The 16,829-nt window shown below is 48.0% G+C and overlaps 1 protein-coding gene across 1 annotated transcript in view; it reads left to right on the top strand.

Annotated features, from left to right (window-relative positions):
• LOC119384036 (PHD finger protein 3) overlaps positions 1 to 16,829 on the top strand; it is a gene marked incomplete in the record, with an annotated part of 169,565 nt that overhangs the window by 17,759 nt on the left and 134,977 nt on the right. Inside the window, 4 exon segments of the mRNA XM_037652325.2 lie at positions 3,671 to 3,747; positions 4,377 to 4,579; positions 6,492 to 6,823; positions 13,267 to 13,673. Coding sequence (XP_037508253.1) covers positions 3,671 to 3,747; positions 4,377 to 4,579; positions 6,492 to 6,823; positions 13,267 to 13,673 — 1,019 coding nt within the window.

A 16,829-nucleotide genomic window follows, 5' to 3' on the forward strand; every position in this document is an offset into this window, starting at 1 on the left:
TTTGAAAAGAGGGCGCCTGAGAAAACAGCAACTTTGCGCTCCACTTGTGACCTTTACACAGCGCACACGACTGCAATATTTGGCTGAGCAGTTCAATGCCGTGTCTGCTTTCTGCAGGATGTGTTTCTTCAACAAGCCCAAGGGTTACTTCATGACCCCTTTAATTCGCAACTTTCATGGCCTATAGGCGGCGCGACTGTACATTCAACACGGCGGTCATAGAGAGCATTGCACCGCTACAGACAGCTTAGGAACGTACCGTTTGGCAAAGGGTGTGGTTCTTTATGCTTCGGTTGCCCTCCGATTTGCGTTTTTGCGAAAGCGGAGGAGTGGTAACATATTGTAATAAGTAATGTCGGGTACATGATTGCAACCACATTAGGAAGATAAATATGCGCAGAATCACAAATAAGGCAAATGCATTTGTCGCGTTTCTAGCAGCGCTAAATGTCGCTTTGCATTGCCTATTTGTTGTTAGCAGAATATTGTATTGGGAGTCTCAGTTACAATTCCTCAGTATCATCAGACATATTCTGGAAGACGTGCTTTATGTTATTTTTGCTTGTATTGCATTCTGCCACATAGCTTGTTCAGGTCACTTTAAAGCATGAAGTGGAGCAAGTAGACTAAAAAAAGTATGTTGCCCTTTGAGACCGAAGCACAAGAACCACTTGAAGCATGTCTGATTGACAGTAATATGGATTTTATTGCACTTACTTGTTAAAAAAAAACAAATAACAAGGAAACAGTGGGAAAAGTCGGTAAGCGTCAAATGAAACGAACAGTAACACGCAATTTTCACATTTAAGAAGTGACATTACGATTATCATTCTGCATTTTTGCTATTTGTGAAGTGCAAGAAACAACATGGTATGTGGCAGGGACAACAAAAACAGCGCCGCCAGCTAGTAATACCAAACAAAAAGGGCTGGAGATGTGAAAGTCCGGAGGCACTTCACATGAAACGATGCGACTGACGTTTTTTATCCAAAATTTTCATGATATTCTAGAGGCAGAACACATTCCTAAGCAGTTCTAGTACTGCTTGCACAGCGACTGTGTCAAGTGGAGGAACGAAGCCTGAGAAATGTGATATGAGCTGCAGCCCTTGGAAGAACACCTATACTGGAATGCATACATTCATGGACCGTGGTTATTTGCTTGCTATGTTTAATCACTAACGGCTTTTTGAGGCTTTATTGTGAAGGGAAGGCTTACTTCGCTGCCCGCTGTGCGCTGTGATCATCGAGGCCCACGGTAAAATCAATCACCTTTCATTTTTTTTTTTTCTTAACGTTCCTTTGAATTTGAGGAACTCAAAGTGTCACGCTAATTGCTGTCTCAAGCAGGTCCAACAGTTCAGTAATCTGAACAGAGGTTCTGGCGGCAACGCACGGTACTTGAAAGTTGCGAATAGCCGATCTACAAGCATTTGATCATCCAAAAGCAGCCCCCGCTCGCTTCGCTCTTTCCTTCACTAAGCTTCATTCATCGGCTTGTCTCTAGTGATGCAGAACTATCAATAAATTGACTATCGATAGCATCAATAGTTTCTTTGAAACTATCGATAGTGTAAACAAACTATCGATAGTTCAGTCGGTAGTACCATTGGTAATATCACTAGCGATATTACTGCCACGCGTGTTTATTGCTTTGTTTTGATGTATTCGGGTTTCGCCCACAGACTGTTAGCAGCGTTTGACGCAGACCGCGCCGCAATGTTTGAGAAGCTTCGCGATTGTTTAACATTTTAAGATTACGTGCCGGACACGAATATTCAAGTTTATTCGAGAGCTTACGCGAGCACCAACCATAACACTGGAAGGTTTGATGACTGATGTATAAAAGACGAAGCGTCCCATCGATTATCAGATTACTCGACGGCCGGCAACTGTGCTCATCAGTGCGCAGCGTGTATCGCTTGTATTCTGGGCACAAGTTTGCCCAAATAAAGAGCTCAGTATTTACCTGTCATGCTGCAGCATTCTTCACCGTCACAACCACGTGAGAAACTATCCATAGTGGTGCAAATAACCATGCTATTGCTGGCTGGCCAAATTGCCAAAATATTCACGATAGCCCACTGTCAGCTTTGCTTAATTTATGAGCAAATTTTTGGCAAGAGAAATTATTTGCACAGTGAAAATGGCGGCTTATGTCCATCAATAAATTAATATTTAAAAGCAAGCAGTTACGTCTTACAATTAACAAGCTTAGTTAATGATAATTTTTTTATTTTGAAATCATCAAATGCAATATAAAACTGAAGCCGCGCAGTTCCACCCCATGTAACGGCTTCCCTTCCACTACAGCTGAATAGTTTTCACTTTATGATCATGCGTGAGCAAAGCACTCAGGTGAAGAACACAAGCATGGCAACTTTCTTGCCCTTCAGCCTGCTCCTCCACTGTGTACCACATGCATGGGGAACCACATTTATTCTGCAATGAGTTCGCGCTGTTGATATTAAACTATCGATAGTACTTACTATTGATAGCGCTATCGATAGTATCTTTTGCCATCGATAGTACCATCGATAGTTCTGCATCACTACTTGTCTCTCCTCCTGGCCCAGTGCTCCTCCTCGTTGTGTGAGGAGGAAGAGTGGCGAGCGTGTACCTGCGAGCAAACAAACAGGTTCTTTTAGGGGCGAAGCTCCTTAAAGCGGCACCCGTTCGTCCCTCGTAGTCGTAGTGCGTAACCAGTCGTAACGTTAGTACCAGATCTTGACCTCCAAGGTGGTGCCGGTGGGAGATTTTTCCTGTGCGTTGTTGAACAATAAAAAATTCGCAGCGTGCGCGTTAACTAAAACCCGAATTCTTCTGTCTCTCATTCCCCATTAGCAGCCATTGGCATGTTCCAGTAGGAAATGTTAGTAGAAATAGAAGTGTAAGTGTTAGCTAAAAGCCGACTTCTTCTGTCTCTCATTCCCATTAGCAGCCATTGTTTACCTCCAAGGTAGTGCCTGGTGAGATTTCTCCTGTGCGTGATTAAACAATAAAAATTTTGTTCAAAACGCCGTTGATTGATGAAATAAACCAACGAAAGACGCCAGATGTTTTCTAAAAGCAAAACGAAAAGACGCCAGATGTTTCTAAAGCAAAACGAAAAGACGCCAGCTGCTTAACGAAAGACGCCAGATGTTTTCTAAGCAATTGTTTTCTAAACAATGAAAATTCACAGCGTACATGTAAAATTAAAGTGAGCTGCAAGTCGTCATAACTCTCATCGAACCTTTAGTATAAACGCGCCCGATCTCACGTCGGTGATGATGTACTGGGCAGAATTCACGGAAGATTCACGGTTTACCGATGAACCTCCGCAGCTTCGCCCACTCGTCATCATTCACTCCGTGGATATGCTGTGATTTTTTTGTGGATGACATGACCAGACTCGAATGTTGACGTTATGGCCAATGCTGGAGATTACTGAAAGGTCCGGAGAGGAGAAGGCATTGTTTCTGGCTGTTTGTGGCACACCCGCAGTTCGTAGTGCTGCTGCATTTGGCATTGTTCATCGTGATAGCATTATGAACTCGATGTGCGTGTTTACTTGAAATGTTAAAAAATTATCGGAGGTGTTTTGGGGCCCTTTGGCATGTGTATGTGGGTCGGTGTCTGTGCCTACAGCCGTGCTTGCCTTTATGCTTCAACCATTGTCGATGATGCAGGAAATGTTGCCGGGTCCGAAGATGGAAACCACTCCCTGGCAGCCATCGATGACAGCTTCCATGACCTGGAGAACTTGGTGAGCCCAAACAGCGAATGCCATGCTCTGGTTGTGTAATTAGTACACATGATGGTGGTCGTATGGATTTTGGGAAACTGTGGTGTTATACACTCAAACTCATTATAACAAAGTTGCATCTGCCACGAAAATAACTTCGTTATATCCGAAAATTTGTTATAAACGTTTATTTGCGACACTGTAGCTATTACAAGACTATTCTTCATTTACTTCGTTACAACCGATAATTCGTTATATCCGCGTTCGTTATAACGAGGTTTGAGTGTACTGTGTGTATGTAAACGCAAGAAAACACATTTCTCAAAAATTTCCAACATTAGTCTAAAATGTTGTCTGTGATGGAGCTGAATGGAGCCCCGCCACGGTGGTTAGTGGTTATGGCGATCGACTGCTGACCCGAAGGTCGCTAGATCGAATCCCAGCCGCGGCGGCTGCATTTTCGACGGAGGCGAAAATGTTTGAGGCCCGTGCACTTAGATTGAGGTGCACGTTAAAGAAACCCAGGTGGTCGAAATTTCCGGAGCCCTCCACTACGGGCGTCCCTCATAATCATATCGTGGTTTTGGGACGTTAAACCCCAGATTATATTTTTATTAGGAGCTGAATGGAGGTTGTGCTTGGCAATGCAGGTGCTGGACCAAGGTCCAGCGTCAGGGGCCCTGTTTGCAGAGACATCGGAGGCAGACGTGGAAGCACTGCTCAAGGCCACCCTGGGTGCAGAGGACCTGCTCAGCCCCATCGACCTGGTGCTGCTTGATCACTGTTACTGCACACCCCTCGTGGGACAACTGGTCTCTGACCCCCCAGTCCAGCAAGATCTGGAACAAAGCACGTGAGTGTCCTGTGTGCTGGTCATTCCTCTTGGTTGGGTTTTGCAAATAGAAGTCTTCCTGCACAAAACAAGGTAATCTGTGTTAACCCTCCCCACCCCCGAATTGTTTTTCCCATGGGATACAGAGAGAGCACAAAAGGATACTCAACCACACTTACCTGCCTGGACCCTATGTCGGATCAAGGGCATGCCCCCTCTCGAAGCAGATTTCTGCCTACGCCACTGGTCATCGTCTGATTTTTCAGACTCCCTAGGGACCACTTTTTTATTCCACTTAAAGCGGTCAAATCGCCACAGCCACGTCCGAAACAGCTTTAATGTCTCCCAGTACACTTATGGGGCATTTTGGTGCGCACCCAGGCTTTCGTGAATACATTTAGTGTATTCTTTTCTTTTTGACAATTTTTCTTTTTGACAATTTAAAGATGTATGTGACCATGCTAAGCTCCGTTACAGTGAACTGTACAGTTTGGGAGTGGCCCGTGGCTGCGTCTTGGCACGGTTGATGGCCGCTGTTGCTCTAGAAACTGTAGCTTCGGCGGCCGGGCAGTAAAGGCGGGCAACGTTGGGCACGGCAACTGCTACGTCAGAAGGTCCATTCAGGCGGGTGATTTAAAGTGCGCTAATGCCGTGCGGACCACTAAAACGTGATTTTCTTTCAAAATAAGCATTTTCTTGGCACGAAACAAGCACTACGAGGTTTCTGCAACGCTATTGCAACAATCAACGTCGACTTAATATTTGCCTTTAGTGTCCCTTTAAGTCATTTTTATTTTTTAATGTGTGTACTAGAGAATCACATCGTCGAGCGACATGGTGTCTACCCATCCTGACATAAAACAAAGTTCTGTTTCACTCAGGGAATTTTAGCGAAAATGCTCAGGGAAAACCTGGAAAACTCACGGAATTTAGAAATGTGAACTCTGTAGACACCCTGGGCAGAGAGTTACCGTATTTACTCGATTCTACCGCGCCCTCGATTGTAACGCGCACCCGTTTTCCGCGACCAAAAAAAATAAAAAAGTAATACATCGATTGTAACGCGCACCCATTTTTCGTGAGAGAAAAGAACAAAAAATGTCCGTAAGAGTCAAACTTCGCACATTCAGAAGAACAAGTATTTGTGTTTTAAAGAACTAAAGTTTCAAAAGAGTAAAACACAAAGTCAAAAAGCGGGCCTTGCCGCTAAAACTGTCACCACTACGGCGGCGATACGAGTCGCGTAATGGATCAGTCCTCGTCGCTGTCGGACAACTCCTTGTCGCTGTCAACACTCTTCGATTTCAGGAAACCGGCCCTGCTTTTTTCCACAGAAACTTTTTCGTGAAGCTTTGCTGTAAAAAATCTTCTGCTTCTGTTTGCGCCAGTCTCGCACACACGTTTCGGGAACTCCGAACGACCGCGGTGCGGCCCGATTTCCATCCGTCTCTCTGCACATGTAACAACTATTCTTTTAAATGCGGCATCGTGGTACACTAGTCGAGTATTTGGAGTCGACACTTCCATGCCGTCGATGCGAACGCAGAACGGGATGACAATCTCCTCAGCACACGTACGAACTGAAAAAATGGCAAAAATGGCCGAGGCGCGTAGGAGGCGGCCATCTTGAAATGTCGATGGCAATAGGATAACTGAGTTTCTTTTTTTTTTCGGTACTCGATTCTAACGCGCATGCGATTTTTGGACTCGTTTTCCCGGAAAAAAGGTGCGCGTTAGATTCGAGTAAATACGGTAGGTGGGCAGATGAGGTCAAAGTTTACGGCGGTAAACTGTGCTGGCCGCAGCCAGCACAGGACTGGGTTGATTGGCAAAACATGGGAAAGGCCTTTGCCCAGCAGGAGTCAAGATGATGATGACCATCGTCATTGCTTTGGCTGCCGGTTGTTGATGACCTGTTATGTTGAATTTGTAGGTCACATGATGAGGCCGATGGCGATGAAGCTGGCCTGGTGTCTCCAGGCTCGCCCCAGCAGCCACTGCGGCGGTCGCAACGCCAGATCGAGCGCATTGACCGTGAGCGCCTGGAGCGTATCAAGGCCGAGAACGCCGAGCAGAAGCGCCGCGAGCAGGAGGAGATGGCAGGCCAGCACACTCCAGTGCTGGGGGCGGAGTCTCCGCAGGCCCCGCCCCCAGTTCCTGCCACCTTCAGCTCACCGCTCCTCTCGCCAACGCCAGCAGTGGCAACACCGCCACGTGTCACGTCTCCTGTTCAGCCTCAGCCACAACAGCCCCAACAACCGCCTGGTGAGCCCTGCCACAGTGGTCTAGTAGTTATGGCACTCGACTGCTGACCCGAAGGTCGCGGGATCGAATCCTGGCCGCCGCGACTGCCTTTTCGATGGAGGCGAAAATGTTTGAGGCCCGTGTACCTTGATTTAGGTGCACGTTAAGGGGGGAGGCTACCTTTGGATACCAACTTTTTTGTTTATTGAGATATCTTAATGAAATTTCATGGAGTTACCGTATTTACTCGCATAATTTGCGCACTTTTTTTCGCGAATTTGGAGCTCCGAAAAGGGGGTGCGCAAATTACGCGGAGATTTCGCGAGCACATCTGAAATAACGCACAATATATAGTCCTAACACGCGCGATATAATACATTAAAGAAGAAAATAAATTATAGCGCAAACGAAGGGTTTTTAACAGAATTAGCACGTACTTTAACCAGCCAGATTCGGTCATGCGCGGTCTAGTCAGAATCACTGGTTGAGAAGTCCGACTGAGAATCATCGCCGCGGCCGCTGTCACCGCTTTCCCAAAGTGCGTCGTCCTTGGTTCTATCGAGTGCGTTGAGGCGTCTTCTTGAAGCTCTTCGCGACAATGCGGGGAGTAACGAGGTGCCGCGGCACGGCGATACCGGTGGGCCTAAGCTCTCGCACATATTTGAAAAGGTATTCTTCAACGGCAGGAAACTTTCCATGCTTCGGTCCTCGGAACGGTCTCCTTCCCGGTCTTGTATTAAAAAGCGAACTCTTCTGCGGCACGGTTCCCGTTTCCTTAGGCAAATTCTATAACAGTGAGCTTGAATTTTGCCGAATAGTTATTGTAGCTCAGCGCAAGAGAACAGTGAAAACGCAACTGGCTGATCGCGAAACCTAAACTTCCGAAATCAACGAAGGCTGCGTCGCAGCGCGGACGCAGAGGAGGAGGGTCAGCGCGGGAAAATGTTGGCGTGACTGGCCCTCGCACGCCTCCGATGCAGAAAGTAGTCCGTGCCGTGTCGTGTGCATGCATTCTCACGGCGGGAGAACGCTCGAACAGTTCCGACAACCGGTGAACAGATTAACGGTTGGTACGGTCTCGGCGGTTTCCAGAGAATAGAACGAAGTAATCGGAAGAAGGGACTTCGCACTCGCAGCCTGTCTAGTGTATGACTGCGCTCGCCTGCTCGGTGAGGGCCGCGGGGCGCGGCGGCGCGGCCGTCCAAAGTTCACCCCGTGCGCGCGCGCCGGCGAGCTGGCTCGAGCGCTCAGCTCGCAAAGGCGTTGAGCGCCGCGCGGCATAAACACAGTGTTCGAGCTAACATACACACACAAACACTTTATTTGCCTTCTGCGGCACCCCAACACACACACAGTACACGTCCGCTCCCGGGGCACGGGGAAGCAAAGGGCTTCCCGCGCGGACGATACACCAAGGGGTTCCGCGAAGCACGTCGCAGCTCGCAATGGCGAGCTTTGACACGCCGCTCGGGAAAAGGTCCCTCGCGGCTATGCTGCGCACTCTCGCGATGACCACTGGGCCTGGTCGCGGGGGCTAGGGCAATCTCCGTACGCGTGGGCCACCGGCAAGTGCGACTCGGCGTGGTACGACTGCGCACGAGCACTAGGCACCGCTCTCTGGCTTAGCGTACGAACCGGAGCTAACACTGAGGTAAACACGCCTGCAAGGATGCCGAAGCACCCAGGCAGGCTTCAGTCCAGCGATTCCCAAAGGGGACGTTGGACCGGAAAGAAATACGTGCTTACCCAGCGGCGTCCGAGCAGAGATAGAGTTCGTCCCGGCCTGCCCGCGCGTCTGTCGCCGAATTTCGCGGCTCTCCGACCGCGCACAGCGCCACCACGAGTGTCGGCGCGTAGCGCAAAATGGCGCCACTTGCCGTCGCGGGAGAACGGGAGAGGGAAAGGATTCGAAATGCCCGCGCAGTGGCTTCGGGCGCGCCTCGGATCCCCACACACTCAAGCTCACTTTAAACCTCGACTGTGATGCGCTTCACAATTCACCCGGTTGCGGCGAACACGGTTATCTGCGAGGCTTTTATTTTTTTCAGATGATTCATGAGAGCTTGTGGCGATACCACGCACGGCTCCAAGCGCGCCTAAATTGCATCAACAGTGCTTTATTTCACCTCGAAGTGCTCGGCCGTGAAATCTGCACGCGATGTTCTGGGTCGCGGCATTCGGTGACGATGCGCAATATCCCTAGGTGCGGCGACGAAAAATCGGCGCGCAACGTGTTTGGTCTCGCATTTCGGGACGCCGACGCGCAGCCGCTGCGCGACGAGCTTGGCTGTGGGGTCCGCTGCCGATGCGTAAAATTACCATCCGCGGTTCCGAGGAGCCGGCGGGCAATGCGCTGCGTTGCTTACGAAGAAGCACACTGCCACGGTTCCTCTAACGCGTTGTTCTTGCCCGCAAAGTTCGAGGTTTGTCTCGCACGCCGGTGCCGTGAGCGGAGTTAGGCCTAGCGACGACTCCGAGCAGTAGACGCGCTGTTCGCGAGTACAAGGAGTCGTCCCGCGATTATCTTCGTCACTACGTACGAAGTATTGATAGCAGAACCTCCAGCCGCTGATCCGACGAGTCAACTAAAGGGTCGGACTGAGACGCGCGCTTACGATGTTCACTACGAGCGCGGCGTGCCATCGTAATCTGATCGGGCTTCCGCTTGCAGCTCCTAACTAAAACGTAGTGAAGTTCTACGTGATCGTCGACTTCGAGCCGTGAACACATAACGAGTGCGAACGCGTCATAAAGACCGCGACTTTCGACAGCCGTGACCTCGCGAAGCGCTAGCAGCAGCCGACGATCCCCCGAAGCGAGCATCGGACCAATGGCGAGGCGCGCTGGGGCAACATGGCGGACGCGGCCAATCGGAGGCCTCGAAACGACCTTCAGACATTTGCTTTTTGTGCGCTTGTTTTCGAAGGGAGGAGCCAGCTGAGGCGGGGAATTCGAAGACGGAGAAATGCTCGTTCCGACGAGACCAAAATATCGGCGAACGGTGGCGTCGTTGCGGAGCTATGATTTTTTGAAAATCAGTGCTTTTTTTGCGATTTCCCCAATAATTTTCGCCACCTCAACAGGCGCAACAATTTTTTTATAGCACTTCTACGCGGTTTTCGGTGAAGATATTTTGGAATCTGATAGAAAAGGGTCTACAGAAACTGAAAATGCGATTTTCAAAAAAATCGATTTTATGCCATTTTTCACGATACGAAAGCCACGTCCCCCCTTAAGGGGGGACGCGGGTCTTAGAATAGTAAAAAATGGACAGAAAATCGGTTTTGAGAAAAACGCATTTTAGGCATGTTTGCACCCCTAAGCAGCTGCCCTCAAAATATTATCGCCGATTTCGCCCGGGAAATGGGTTAAAACTTATTTTTAAGACGCCACGGGAGCCGCAAAATGCATCTCAACAGGCAAAATTTGTTCAAACTCGCCGCGGGCGCAGCAGCTGGCTGATCGCCGCCATCTTTGGCTTGTTTTGAAGCTGTTTTCTTTGTGTACATTTTGCGGCGTTTCAAAATGGCGTCGCTGCAACAGAACGGCCGCTATCGGCGCTTTTCCGAAGGGTGGTTGTAGAACGCTCATTGGCCAGAGCGCGCGCACGAGGCGAGCCCCTTCTCTCGCGCCTCCCATTGGCTGGCGCAACCCGAGGCGGCCATTTTGTTTTTGTATTTTTGTTCTGCGCTCACGGCTGCCGTGTTGCCGGTGTCGTGTGCTCGTGTGTTGTTACAAGTGTCATCTTCCTCTGCTTACGCTCGCGTTCCTGCGGCCCGCCGACACACAGTTACCTTATTTTGTGCTGGCACATCCGGAGATTCTCGTGTAAAGAAGACGCGCCAAGCGTACGAAGGCGCGATGCCGAAACTACTTGTCGCTACCGGAACGTCGAGTCTACGAGAACCGCCCGGTTCCCCTTGGTCAAGCTGCAGTCATCGGATCATTGGGCAACGCTTCAGTGGCATTCGAAACCGCGTTCGTATGGCATACTATGCGGGACTGCCGAGTGCGCGGGAAATACGGTGACGGGAGGAGTGCTTGGCATCGCAGCGCGCAACGAAGCAGCGGAAATTCAAGCCGTTGGATGTTGGTGAACGGCGGCAAGGAAAATGTCACAGAATTTATCCGCGTGGACTTATCCGTGATAAAAACGTTCTTTGGGCTTGTGCTTCGTTCCGAGTTCGGCTCAAGCAGTGACCTTTTTCAAGACGGAGGGTATAGGCTGCTTTCAAAGTCTGTGCTTCATTATCATAGGTGCGACTCGCGCGAGAAGCGTTTCTCGTAGAAGGTAGCTGGTGATAGTGGTGCTAAGGTAATTAATGTCATTTGAAGTGAAATGCATTAAATTAGGGCCACAAATACTGTCGACAAGGGTGCAACGGTAGTCGCTTCAACGACGGCCTGACAGAGCAACACCGAAATTGCAGAGACGCCGTGTTACACTTTGGGAAATTGATTTGTGCTCCACAGCCTTGAGAAGGTTAAAAACTGACATTGGAAGTTGCAAAAGGAGCACTTATACAGTAGTGACACCAAGCACACACTTTCAAAATTACACAAACCAGCAGGGGACCCCGATTACAGCCCTTGCCTGCTGTTGAACCAAGTGCTATTGCTGGACAATAATAAGTGATTTTTGGTTTAATAAATAACCCACGTGCTTTTTAGACTTAATCTCTCTGTCTATTTTATTTGCCTGTTGCAAAGCCACATTCATAGACAAATTTTGTATTTCTTTAGCTTGCAAGGAATTGGTACAGGCCTATGAATTGCTAAAGGTGGAGTTTATCACACTGGTACTGGGTGCACTATGTGGCTTTATAAGAAGATTTTGCCAGTACATTGGCAGGTCATGGTCACATATTTGGTATGGCTGTTCTCGTGAAGAAGAAACCTATCAAATGATATAACCACTAGTGCTGTGGCTGCACTTCCACAAAAGTTACAGTTGCCTGAAACTTCAAATGCGTTTTTCTCAGTTTGATATTTTTGCTCAACGCACTCAGCCTAACGGGGTTTTTTTCCATGTTGTTGCTGAGTAAAAATCACAAATTTGGTATCATTTTACTCGTATTGAAACTATCTGGGGGGTGATGCTATTTGCATTACTCTAGCACCATTTTACAAATTTTAATTAAAGATACTAATGAGAGTGAATCAGAAAAAATAATCACCAGTGAGTGTTCATCTGTTTTCTGACCTTCACAGTGCTCTCAAGGGAATAAAAATAGCATCACCCCCGACAGCATGATATGGGCATTGGGCCCATGCACTTACATATTGGTTTTAGTAGGTCGAAATTGCCTAAAAGCCCCGTAAGAAGCAGGCACTAATTATTTTTTCGAACCTCGAGATCTTTTGAACTAGTGCAGCTATTAAAAAACTAATTACAGATTTGAAATCAGCATAAAAAACTGGTCAAGACAGTGAAGTTTAGTTCATATTGACTCAAAAATAAAGAAAAAATTTTAGGACCCACGTCCCCCCTTAAAGAACCCCAGTTGGTCGAAATTTCCGGAGCCCTCCATTACGGCGTCTCTCATAATCATATCGTGGTTTTGGGACATTAAACCTCAGATACTATTTTTATTAACGGCCGGGTGAGTACTGCTGAATTATGTCATCAGTAGAAGCAGCAACATAGCATTTTTGCAAGGTGGCACCAACATGGTTTTAATTGAAGCAGCACAGCCATAGCAACAGTCATGTACAGTGAAACCTGCTTATAACGATCCTCAATACAAGAAATTCCTCGATATGACAAGTTTTTCTATTCCCCGCCGTTACTCCATAGAAGCACATGTATTTTGCGACCTCTATGTAACAAAGTGGCAGTGGGAGACACCCTTGATATAGCAAATTTTCGCCGCTGACAACCTAGCGATTTTGATCCTAGCAACCTAGCGATGACCCAACTAACCTAGCGATGACCTAACTAACCTGCACAATATTTTAAAAATGGAAATGAGGCATGTGCAAATGTCATTCTTTTTTGGTTCAAAGGAAAGCGGAAGCAACTTTGAATAGTAGCAGGATCTGACTTTCGGCAGAATGCAAGGGATAACCTGTAAAATATGTTACGTTTTAAAATTTCCTATACTTAGAGCATATAAGCCGTATAACGAGCTTTTAATAAAAAAGCATGAATCTATGTGTGGGCAATATGATCATTTAAACTTAAAATGGGGCTTCGAGGCAGTGCGGATTTCCCCTGGAACGGTGCATTCACGGTATAGCACCCCTCCACTGCAGTGAAACCAGCTTTACAGGGGGTTACGTGCGGTTTATTTGTCTATATTCGTTCATTTCGAATACTTCGAAATTTAGAATCATTTAAGTTCATCTCAAAGCGAATTCAAATATTGTAATATTCATTCAAATATTCGAAGTGCTCGAATATTCGCCCTAGCCTACTCCACAGTATTGCCTTTTAACTCTCATCTCTGGTTTCCCATTTCTAGGGCCAGCACCGACATTAGCCACAACCACCAAAGAGAAAGCATCTACCGTCGCACCAACCTTGCAGCCAAAGTCGGCACGGAGAGGCAAGGTTCGCAACAGCGAGTCCACCTCTTCGACGGAGGAAGTCCCAGAAGACGGGACGTTGCCGGTTGCCAGCCCGACTCGGGCACGCAAGAAGCGACCCCGCGAAGATCCCGAGCGTGCCGAAGCGGCCAAGCCAAAAAAGAGCCCCGTGCCCCGTAAAAGTAGTGCCGACGGTGCAGCGCCGTTGAAGGGTCGCAGAGACAGTTCGGGCCACCAGAAGGTTCCACCACCTAGAGCGGAGGAGGCCAAGCAAGAGCACCACCCACCGGCCAGGCGCAAGAGCGACGATGGAGAGGCCAAGAAGAGGAAGCATGCGCCAGAGGTGAGCCTCTTGTTGGGCATCAGGCCCTTCTTGAAAACTGGTTTGGGATGTGCTAAAGGGCAATAACTTTCACCTGTTTGTCTGGCTTCCCTAACTCCTGTGTGCCTAGTCTTGCTTGCCAGCAGCCCAGGAATTCTGTTAGTGTTGCAAGTTGTGGGAGGTCAGTAGAAGGAGGCCATCTACCGCATTTATTTACAGAGAAGGCAACTAACAGCAGCTGCTGGCCAGCATAGGTGTGTACTGTAAAAGCTCGTTTTTGATTGTCTGTTTGTTTGTTTATTCGTTAATTCATTCATTTATTTATTAAAACCGTCAGGGCCAAAGGCATTAAAGATGGGAGTGGTTACAGTAAGCATTATAAGAACACTCCAGAGGCTTCTAATTGTACAGCTTTAGCTAGGGTTAACAAAGGAATAAAACGTGATCCCATAAAAATGACAAAAAAATCTGCTAAGGTTACCAACATGTAGCTAGTAAAAAATCAAGGCTTGGATAACAGAGTGCACTCAGGTTACACAGACAAAGTGCCAGCCTAACCTCTCCGCGACAGACAAAGCGCTGCCGCGGAGAGGTTAGGCCAGCGCATAAAAAACAGCAATGAGTCTCTTATGGGGATTGGTAGCGTGCGTTGATGGCCGCCTCGCGCGGTGGGTCCGTGGGGGACGATACCGCGGCTCGTTTCCCGCTGGCCCCTCGTGGCGAGTCAAACATCGGTGACGCCGCATTCGCAGTGCATTGAGTGTCATGTTGTCTTGTGTTTGGTATGTTTTCTGTGTATTCTATTGGCATTGTATAAGGTTACTTAGCGTGTTACTCAGATCAGATTCGGCAGGCGAACTTGTCGTATGTATAAGAGATTACTGTATTTACTCGAATCTAAGCCGCCCCTCCCCCCCTCCACTTTCACACGTCATTTTTTCGAAAAAACATCAGCTTAGATTCGAGTAAACACGGTAATAAATGTACACGTGATTGTTGCCCGACAGCGTGAACTGTCTCCGTGTGTTCCGAGAGCAGTGATAATTTCACATCTCACACGTGGGACTGCTAGAAATGTCCAAATTTACTGAATGTTAAATATTTGAGAGTATTGAGAAAACAATGAACAAATGCCTATTACATCAACACACTTTTATTTTCTGCATGAATACATAAATGCTGTTCTCATTTTGCACAATTCTTGTCATACCGCAACTTCCCTCACAATGCAACCGCAGTACAAGGCCTGCGTGTCTTAATTCATCGGAAACATGCGCTTCACTACACCCTTGTCATGTACTTCCACTAACGGCAAGAAGAGGAAGACCATGCAATGACCATGCATGCGTGATAACTTTTTTAAATAATTTTTTTTGCATATTATTTAATAAGTGTTTATTGATGCTAATACAGCAGAACCTCGTTGATACGTTCCCGCTTAGTACGATTCCCCGGCTCCTACGCTCGCAATCGCGAAAATTTAAAATAACCCAATACAGCCGTGTGTAATACGTTCCTGGAAAATACGATTATTTGGCAGCGGCGTTCAGCACCGCAGAAAACTGCGGTCATATGAAACGTTTTGCAGTCAGAAACTCTCATTCAGGCGTGCAAAAAGGGCCCTCGTGTACTTGTGAAGTGCGAAGTGGCAGACAGCCGTCACTTAGCGACGGCGGCTTTTCCGCAGTGCCTTTCCCCCCTCCCCGCTTTCTCTGCTTTGCTCAATTGTCCCCTCCACGTCTCTTCCGAATTGCTTGATCACCGCTCTCTGTCAACCACACACCAACCCAAAGGCAGGCGGTGATGCTGACCGTCAAAATCTTCAAACGTCTTTCAAAAAAAAAAAGTATTTTCTGTAGCACTTGGCACGATTTTGCTGAGCATTGCAAATCCTTCATCCGTAGCACGGTACATAGATGCACACTCGTTCCACACACTTTTGTTCAGAACCCATGGCTACAACAACAGCCAGGGGAACTAACAATGCGGCCCAAAGAATGGAGGCTGTCAGTCCACCACGGTTCAGTACAAGACCTACGGAAACGAACATGCCACCACCGCATCGCTGCCGCTGCACGTCATGCCGCGACACGTCACCACAGCAACGCCGCCATTGTGCCGATAATTTCCCCCACACTTTTCTCCCGGAGTGCGTTCCTCAGGACTCCAATAAAGTTCCTGTCATGTCATGTCATGCGTTCGTTTTCGGCTTGCTCCGCCCATCGCGCAGCGCAATTCCAGTCGGTGTTCGTTTTTCTCTGGCTGGACAATTCTGCCTACCAGCGGTCATCAGAAGCTGCAAGAAAAAATTTGTTCTGGAAAATATCTGGAAGCTTTCTGGTTATTGACGTCAAACGAGACGATGCGACTCGCTGCCATCTTTCTGAGGACTCGATGGATCGGAATGCGGGCACTTGGCGACTTCACCTTCGGTTGCCATTACGCCGGGCGTTATCTTTTGAAGCCGTTTCGCCGTGCGAGACGGTGCGATTATGAGTGGCGGCGAACGTACCAAAGCATGTCTCAAGACAGAATGCAAACTGATCAGCGCAAGTGTGCGACGTAGTATGCAATAGCTGCGAGCAACTGTCACTTTTGGGGACGCTTATCACTTTCGCGAGATTTCGCATATCGTGTTGTACCGCGATTGTTACGTGCGCTGTGCAGAGTTAAAGGAGTACTGACACGATTTTGAGACATCGCAAAAGGGACATTTTCCGTTTCCTTGGTATGCAGTGTCAACGCTGTCCACACACCGATGTCTGAGAACACGTATAAAATATTTTAATTTGACTTTGAAGTTTTCGTCGCTGAGCATCTGCAAGCCAGCCCCACTGCAATGGACATTATCCCGACCAGTCAAGACAGTTCCCCCGAGTTTGCGAGTTCTGCGTCCTGCATGCAGCCTAAATCGCAGAAATCACTGTCAGGGTCACTGGACGACAGTTCACTCATCGTTGTTTATGTGCACCACGAGCAGATGACAGATTTGCCTCTAGTACGTCGCGAGTTTCTGTATCCTCGTGACGTCATACTGACATGAAACGTCACTGAGAAGCCGCCCCATCGATATCGAAACCGAAAGTGTCTTTTCAATGTAGCGGTAATTAAAATATATACCGTATAGTGCGGAATATAGATCGGGATTTTTTCCAAAAATATCACTAAAAAGTCGCC

The sequence above is a fragment of the Rhipicephalus sanguineus genome, chromosome 2, assembly GCF_013339695.2.
Source record: "Rhipicephalus sanguineus isolate Rsan-2018 chromosome 2, BIME_Rsan_1.4, whole genome shotgun sequence".
Classification (NCBI taxonomy): Eukaryota; Metazoa; Arthropoda; class Arachnida; order Ixodida; family Ixodidae; genus Rhipicephalus; species Rhipicephalus sanguineus.